This window comes from Cicer arietinum, chromosome 7 (assembly GCF_000331145.2).
Source record: "Cicer arietinum cultivar CDC Frontier isolate Library 1 chromosome 7, Cicar.CDCFrontier_v2.0, whole genome shotgun sequence".
NCBI lineage: Eukaryota > Viridiplantae > Streptophyta > Magnoliopsida > Fabales > Fabaceae > Cicer > Cicer arietinum.
The window spans coordinates 13,111,740-13,120,791 of NC_021166.2; the positions used below are offsets into that span (position 1 = coordinate 13,111,740).

Here is a 9,052-nt window from a genome sequence, read left to right on the forward strand (position 1 = left end):
CATTCACCAATACAAATCAATATAGAGCGTAGAACACCGTCGATGAAGATTTTCCAAGAAGGCAACTAAGAAACCCTATGAGAATTAAGAAAAAGAATGGATATGAGTATCGTTCATTGCAACCAACAAGATTGAGAAGAGAGGATTGATGCAACACTGTTGATGGCGTTGTCACTGACAGCAAAGCTATTGACGACACCGCTGCTACGTGACGAAAATTCCTTCACGATATGGCGATATGGCAATTAGTGTCACTATTATTTGCGGCGGCAACAGGTGGCGACGGTGTCACGGCAGAGCAAATGGCCAGTTGTGGTTCTTCATTTCAATTAATTTCTGATTTTAGGGTTGTGCAATTAATTTCTGATTTTAGGGTTGTGTAATCACAGGAGTGTAATTTTAAATTTTTTTGTTAAATTTGATTTTGGTTTAGAATTAAAATCAAGTTATGGTTCAAAATACAGTTCATTTAAGTTTACAGGGACCAAAATACAGTTCATTTACAAGGACCAAAATCATTTTAAGTTTTAACACAATATTAACGTGCACTTCATTTAACAAAAGTGATCATTGGATATCAATATCTGAGTACACCTGCCTTCTGGCATCATAAGAAACTAAAACAAAACAAAAGGTAACATTTTAAATTTGCAGTAGTAGAATCACTAGTGCGTTGATGGCTCGCATGTCTCAAGTCTTTTCGGTAACACTTGGAGGTTAAAAAAAATCACATGTAATGTTGGTGTGAGGATTGCAAACTACTACCTATATAACGACCATAGTTAGAAGGAGTTGCACTAGCTGGCTGAGTGTATATAGCTTGGCCAGGAATTTGATAATCATGTGCTACCGCACCATAATGGGGATACCTGTCAACAGTTCCTGCATATGCTGACCTAACAGGTGGAACATGCCGACCTGTTACACCAGCTGAAGCCGCACTACTACCAGATGAACGGAGTGGAAAATGCCTCTCATTAGGCCTTGGCCTCTTCGATGGTGGACGTTTATAAAACTCTCCACCTCTCCTTTTTTCTGTCTTCGCTTTCTCTAGTTGATGAACCCTTTTATGGAGTGTATCAAGTGGGTACTCAGATTCGAACTTGTATTCTTCAATACACTTAATTACAGTTTTCAGTGCTGCAAGCTCTTGTGCATTTGCATCAATCTACAAATAAATAAATGAGAATGTAATATAAGAAATGTGGAAAAAGAAAAAAAAAATGAAGATTTCAGTCAAGCAACAAAGCATACCTTTGCAGTAGCAATATCACGCACGTTATCAGCCTTAACTTGTGAATTTCTCCTTTGGTTCTTGAGGTATGTCTTCAGGAGGGGCACAGGGGGAAAACTTTCTTGAAGCTGGAAGAGTTGAATAAAGTGTACAGCCGCAATCTGTTTCCCATTATTGATCAATATTTCTGTAAGAGCTGCATAAAGAGAGGAAATTAGAATAATCAATATCTGAAAATTGCATAAACACCTAACATGTAATATATCACAACAAAAGCATCAAGATATACGTTACACGCGGCTATGCCTCATCAGTTAATCTAGCTATACTTCCCCTAAAGATTAGAAGACTACTCATCTAGTATAGGATCTGACAGGACAATCCTTCACTGCAGACTTCATGGGTCAGTAGTTTATTAAAAGAACACCAACCTGGCACTTTGTGAGCTAACCCAATAGAGCGGCAGAGCTCAGGTGCCGACCTATTTTGAGCAACTGCAAGTACAAGCTTGCAGAGTTCTTCTTCACCAAACTCTGAAGCAATCCTAAAAGTTGAAAGAAGCTGCAAGAATGCCTCTGCTTCCAATGAATTTCCATTGGCAGCATCAATGTCCGCAGTAGCTAACTTGAGCCTCCACTCATCAGCAATTACCTTGGCTTGCTGCTTGGTTTCAGGGTTCAAAAGGTGATCAGCACCTGGGTCAGCCCTTGCCAATAAGCTGGCCATGGCCTCCAAAATTACAATACAGGATTTGCGCTTGCCCTGAAGGGCAGCACCTGTTTTATCTTTTTGTTGGGCAGTTTCATTTGTGGTGGGATAAAACCCCAGTACTAGTAAATCAAGCACCAAACGCGCTGAATCAGTCGCACTTTCTAATGCAACAGAAATTTCTTCGTGAATAACAGACACTTTTTTCTTAAGTCCCACAACATAATCCAGAAGACTTTTCGCATCCATTTGCTCACAATAATATTTCGGCTCTAGAGGCAGCCCAACCTCAGTAGCCACACCTTCCGACTTATCACCCGACTTATTAGGAGAATCCTCAGGAGAACTACTTACCTTGTTATCTTTGTTCTCCGCATCATACACAAAATCCAAGGCTGTACTCTGGTGATTCGCACGTGCCTCTATAATGGAATCTACAGCTGCATCTTTAAGCTCCTGCAAACGATCTAATAAATCTTGTTCTTTTGAAGTAACCGCTGCCTTTCTCTGCGTAAGCAATGTATTCATTTCTAATTCTTTCCCTTCATACTCCTTCTCCTTAGCCTGCAGTTCTTCATTTTTCTTGTTCAATGCCGCCTCAAGGTCAGAGAAATGTTGCTTAATTTCATCCCACTGAACCTTATCATCGTAGACGCCCTTTCGAGCTTCCAATTCAAGAAACGCCTTTGCAAGCTGCTCCATTATCGCCACTTTGTTATTTTCATTGAATTGCTCCATGTCATCAATATTCCTTTAAGAACAATTCAATTAAATTGTTATAAACTATTAAAACGGTTGACAGTAACACTAGAATAAACAATAAGAGAGTAATTTCACCTAAACTTCTTTCTCATAATTTATTTTCTAGAGGTGCCTAAAGAATTAGGGCAAGGTTGAGATGGTTTAGAACTACGTTTTCAAATATGCCGCCGTTTTAGCACGCAATTGCGGTGCGGAGTGTAGCTATGCTGCGACGCAATTCTATTGCGAATGTAAATCGCATCATCGCGCGGCGAGGGGAAAGAAAATACGGAAGAAAAAACTAAATGAAAATATGGAGTTTCTTACTGTTTCATTTCAGGCGGTGTTTCTTGCTACCACGACCTCTTTTCCTTCCTCCTACGACGATCGACGCTGCCTACGTTTTCTTGGCCAGCTTTTGATTTTTTATACAGAGCAGGTGAGTTTTGTTGTTTTAGGGTTTTAAATTATCAATCAGAATCAAAATGTGTTTATTAAAAGGTTATCTCCTCCTACATCTTTCTCTCTCTCTTTTTATTAAAGGATACCTCTCTTCATACCTTCATCCATCATTTATTATATATTTTTTGATAAAACATTTATTAGTATACTGTTTTTTGAAGAAATATATTATTATTCAAATTAATCTAGTCGTAATTCTTAATCGGTAGATTAAATACGTAAACTTTTATAAAAATTTAACAGCATGAAAATAATATTGACTATTAAATTTTATTGTTACAAATAAACAGTTTTTGTAATTTTTTATATACATAATCATAAAGATAATATAAAAATATTAAAGGCTTATATAAATCGTTATTTATAGAGTTAATATATCTCCATTTGTTAAGGTAAAAATACACCTTCATTTCTTTAAAGTTAATTTGATTTTAATTAGGTTTTAAATGACTTTTTTTTAATTTAATTATTTAAGTTACATCAAATTTATATTATTTGTCTTTAAGTTATATTAAATTACATACATAATATTTTAAGATTGACATTTTTTTCAAATTATAATCATAAAATGTTAAAATTTAATCAAAATATTGCAATTTAAACTACTTTGAAGTAGATGAAGCTAACAACATTTGATTGTGTGAATAGACTTTTATCATCAAGTTTTGAATGATATACATGTGTATAAGTGATTGCAAGAAGAAAAAAAATAATTTGTAAGGTTTGGTAGATGTTTTGTAAATGATCAGTACCGAGTGACATATAGAGGTAGGAATAGACTAGACCGTTGTCGGTCGGGTCTATAGTTCGACATACTTATGATCTGATCTTTTTAATAAAAAGGTTAATTTTAGACATTTTTTTAAACTATTAATTTAAATAGATCAGATTCAAATTTATAAAAAATAACCTATTAGACCTGATAGACCGATCTATATATTATTATTGTTGTTGTTATTATTATTATTATTATTATTATTATTATTATTATTATTATTATTATTATTATTATTATTATTATTATTATTGTTGTTGTTGTTGTTGTTGTTGTTTTTTATTTTATTATTATTATTATTTATTAATATTAATATTTTTTATTTTAAATTTGTTAATTATGGGCCTAATTTAACATATTTAAAAAAAATATACTATTTAAATGCTTTAATGTGAAATATATTTTTAAATAGGCTTCCAAATCGTGACATGTTGTTAAAAAAGGTCATATCATACCAAAAAACAATCTATGATAGACCTTAAGCTAGACTTAGATGATTAAAAAATTAATCGCATGTCAACTCAGACCTTCCAAAGTCTGACCTAACCTAATCCCACTCCTGACACATTGTTGTAGTATAAGATAAATTTTTCAATTATTAGATGGTTTCAATTGTACCAATCATCGTTAAAAGGAAAACTAAGGACTAACAATACAAACAACACATAACTTAAAAGACCAAATTAGAGAAGAAAAAAAAAAGTACAACGAGCTCAATAAAATCAAACTAAACCTAAATGGTCATATGTGTATTTTTGCATATAATTAATTTTGTTAAAACAAGAGTGACTCGAACATAAAAATATCGACATTATATAAACATAAGTATGAGTGTAACCCAATGAGGGGAGAAAAACAATTCAAAGAAGGAGAAACAATTAATATAAAAACAAAAACTCTTATTTTTATATGGTGTTTGGTGTTGAATTTGATGTCAAAAAGCATTTTCAATTTAAAAGTTATTTTTAATAGTAATTAAAGTGAGATTATTTTCTTTTAAAAAGAATGAGACTATTGAATCTATTTTACGACATTGAACATTATAAATATATCAATAATTTTAATCTAAAAAAGTGTCTCTCATCAAACACATCAATAACATGAATAATGAATATTATTATATAATCTTTTTAATAAAATGAAAAAAATACAACGAAAAGCTATGTAACAATACGAGGAAAAAACATCCCCCATACAATCATCCTCAAGATGAAGCAATACACTACAAGAGGGTAGGAGCCTCGCGGTATATGTAATTAATCTCACATTTTCATTATTCTTGATGCACAAGAGAAATGACATCGTGAAGAAAAAACTTAAGATAATGATCACTCGTTTTTCCAAGAACTATCAAACTCAAATTAGAAGTGAATTTGAGATTATGAAATAAATCTCAAAGTTTTGCCAAAACAAGAGTAACTCAACCAAAATTATAGAAGAAATTGCAAACAAACTATGTTTATAGTCTCTAAAAGCCTTCCACAAGCCGCAAAGACTGAAGTCTCGTGATAAGATTCATCAATTTTAAGCTCAAAGAAATTAACATATCGAGGATACTACTTAACATTAATCTCACTCTTATAACCCTATATGAAGAAAATGAGTCGAAGTTAAAGATGTTGATGGATGGAGGAAAATAATTTTTAAAAGATTGCAAAGAAAAATACCATATTATTTCTAAAAAAACTAATTGGTTTCTATCCAACCAAAAAATATTAACCATAATACCAAAAACAAAATATCATGACAAAGCCAACGTCAATTGTAGTGAGATTAAGATGAATCCATTAAAATAACTCGAGGCCAATTTTATATATTTTGCAAACTGAACCCTAATTGAACTCTAATTTTTATGCTTTTGCATATTGATCCTCAGATTTTTGAATTTGGAAAATTAGTACTCAACTTTTTTCCTGAATTTTCAAATTGAACCCATTTTTTCTTTTTGAATATTTTCATTTCTAGCCACATTTAATAATTATAATTTTGTTATAAAAATAACAAATGATTTAAAATGACTCAACCTTTATGAATGAATGATTTTAATTTCTTTATAAAAAAACATCTAAAAATAAAGAAAATTCAATTAAAACATTTGAAATACTCCATTCAAACACATTAAAATTTTGTAAGACTTTGTTTGGGAGTTATGAGAGAAAAGTAGGGAAGGACATTGGAGGTAGAAAATGGAGGAAGATTCTTTACCTTAGTTGGAAAAATGTTTTTGAAGAGACTGAAAAGAGAATCCATATGACTAATATTTTCTTTGATTTGAATATGAGTTATTAAATCCAATATCCACAAAAGTCCTCCCAACATCTTTGTTTTAGATTTTATTTTTCTTCATTTGTCTAAACCCCTCCAATATAGAGAAACTTAAAAAATGCATTATTCAAAGAGGGCTTTACAGTATTTTGAATAAATAAAATTCATTACTTTTCTTTATAATACTCTCAAAATAAAAATTACTCGTAAACATTTTCATCTTATTCTCTCCAAAAAATTCTCTTAAAAAAACGTAAGAGACTCCTTTATCTTTTCATTTCTTTCGTTCCCTCCAAAGGCCTCACCTCCTTTTTCCTCTTTTTGCAATTAAGCACTACATGTGTTTCTAAAGCATTAAAGACAAGAAAATATGAAAGCAATGCAGCACTAAAATCTACTCTGAATTGTTATTTCATTATTTACAGAGAAAACAATAAATGGCCCTAGCTAGCTTATTGTATCATGAAATCCTTTGGCTCTATAGTATTTCCTAGTCTGCAGTTTTAAGGATCAATAACTCAACTGTCTGAGTGAAGTATCGCCTTTGGTCCGCTTTGTCTAGGCAAAAAGGACGTGGCCCCCCAAATAAGATATATTATGAATGCAACATATGCAGCAGTTAGTGCACACACTACAGCACCAACTACTACTCCATTCACTTCAGATGTGAAGAATTCCAACAACAGATAGCCATTAATCACTGTCACAAGAGCAGTCACAAACCAAGAAATAGTCTGTATCCATAACAGAAGCCAATTAGCATTTTACTAAATTAATCAAAAACAAACTAAGAGCAGAATATGTGGAAGAAGGGTGTGTTATTAAAGAAACAACATGCATACAAAGGTCTATTGAAGTTATGATTTAAGAAATAAGAACACTAATCCCAAGTTAAAGCATAACCTTAACATATATAACATGTTGAAGTTTTATTTTAAAGAATGTATGCAACATAAAAGCACATAAAGTCCAGAATAATGCAGGAAAGTGGCATAATGCCTTGTTTTTCTAATATATCGCCAAATTTTTTTTTAGTTTTCTAAGACACGGGAGTTATAAAGCGATAATTTTTCCTGCATGTACTTAAGTCTCCATGCATGTGAATTAAAAATCTGGATTCATGTACAATATGGTAATCCATGTTAATTGATCACACAAACTTGAAGTGAATGAATTTAAAAGAAGAACTGCATGAATGCATCCACAAGATAAAAGGAACAAGTACATTGTAAATGTTTTATAAATAGTTAATGTCAAAGTTAGCAGTGAATCTTAAGCAGTTTGAGTTTCCAACATCTAGATACTTAATATACTTCCTAACACATAATATTGAACACATCATGAACTCATGGTCAAAATGACATTTAAAAAAAAGGGATAAAAATATGTAGTATTTATATCAAGTTGGAACCTATGAAGCACAGATACTGACACATACACGACACTGACAAGTATCTGATAAGTAACAAGTGTGAACAAAATGCAGATGAAAAGACAATATACCTTGAGGACAGTGCCGATTTTGAAAGTGCCCATTATCCGTTCTTGGGATACCAGACAGAGCAAAGGAATAAGTGCAAAGGGGATTTGGACTGACTGAAGAACATTAAGCCACTCATTCAGAACATCCAGTGAACCCTCTGTGGCATCAAACATAAGGGCAACTATCATGGTTGGGATTATCGCAAAACTTCGAGTAATCAATGCCCTCAGCCATTTCTTCAACCTTAAATTTAGAAAACCTTCCATGATAAATTGTCCGGCGTAAGTACCAGTTATAGTGCTACTTTGGCCAGCTGCTAACAAACCAATACCCCATATATACAATATCGGTAATAGTCCCCCTCCATAAGTTTCCTGAAGATACTGTCCTGCATTTACAAGTCCAATACTATCTGCTATTTCGGAACCATAAAACCCCTTGGCGAACACGGCTGTGACAAGTATGTTAATACCAAAGGAGACTATCAGGGCAAGGGTAGACTCTATTGAGTAATAGTTAATCGCTTCTTGAACTCGGCCTTTGTTGCTGTGATCAACCTGTCTTGACTGAACAAGAGCAGAATGCAAGAATACATTGTGAGGCATTATAAGACAGCCCACAACTCCAACAGCTTGCTGTATAGTTCTGGAGCTGAGTTTTGGAACCAAAATGCCTACAAAGATAAAATCAGACTCCGAATTTGTTAGAAGAGCAACCCCAGTTCAAAATAAACATATACAAAAAAGTAAAAAATGCAAACAAAGAACACAAGCAGTTCAACCATTTGTGCTTACATCCTCGACCACAGAGTGGCTACAGTTCCTTTCAATTATTCAAGCATAAAGTTTAAGATTACAACTTGTGTTTAAATACTACAGTGCAGTTAGCAAGATTATCTCCGCCTACTTATCAGTATCCCTAAATTGTAGATGAACTACGAGTCATACCCAACAAAATCATATCAAAGCAAGAGACAGCAAAACCAACAATTTACTTATAGTGGTTTCAATTTTGCAGATTCTAAATCAGTGAAATAGATTATAGTAAATCTACTTACCAACTAGAAGTTCCTTGCCACTTGGCTTTGCCTCACCAAACATCCATGCAAAAGCTAGCGCCATTACACCAATGAGAACAGCAAAAAAAGCTTCCAATGACCTCACACCATAGTTCTCAAGAAAGAGAAAAATAAAACTGTTACAAACATGGCAACAACAACAAAAACACACGTCAAAGGTTTATTTGGAGTTACCATAACTTTCAAAATGTCATCACAGAAAAAGACTCGAACACTTCATCAATAATTTCCGTTTAGAAAAGAACAAAAGGGAAAAGGGTTCCACTCATGCTACGAGACAAGTTATAGCGTGTGTGTTTGGTTCAG

General features: G+C 33.1%; 2 protein-coding genes across 2 annotated transcripts in view; both read right to left on the reverse strand.

The window, feature by feature from the left end:
- Positions 1 to 544: 544 nt before the first annotated feature.
- Positions 545 to 3,235, reverse strand: LOC101514960 (FRIGIDA-like protein 3). The gene is made up of 4 exons (XM_004509034.4): positions 3,011 to 3,235; positions 1,666 to 2,693; positions 1,255 to 1,430; positions 545 to 1,168 (listed from the first exon to the last, which is right to left on the reverse strand). Exons 1-4 carry the CDS (start codon positions 3,016 to 3,018, stop codon positions 728 to 730), a joined length of 1,653 nt encoding a protein of 550 aa, XP_004509091.1. The 5' UTR covers positions 3,019 to 3,235; the 3' UTR covers positions 545 to 727.
- Positions 3,236 to 6,556: 3,321 nt separating this feature from the next.
- LOC101515280 (metal transporter Nramp3.2-like) overlaps positions 6,557 to 9,052 on the reverse strand; it is a 3,817-nt gene continuing 1,321 nt past the window's right edge. The window contains exons 2-4 of the mRNA XM_004509035.4: positions 8,726 to 8,862; positions 7,689 to 8,341; positions 6,557 to 6,919 (exon numbers count right to left, since the gene is read on the reverse strand). Of these exons, the coding sequence (XP_004509092.1) occupies positions 6,704 to 6,919; positions 7,689 to 8,341; positions 8,726 to 8,862 (1,006 nt within the window). The 3' untranslated portion in view covers positions 6,557 to 6,703. The remainder of the gene's footprint in view (positions 6,920 to 7,688; positions 8,342 to 8,725; positions 8,863 to 9,052) is intronic.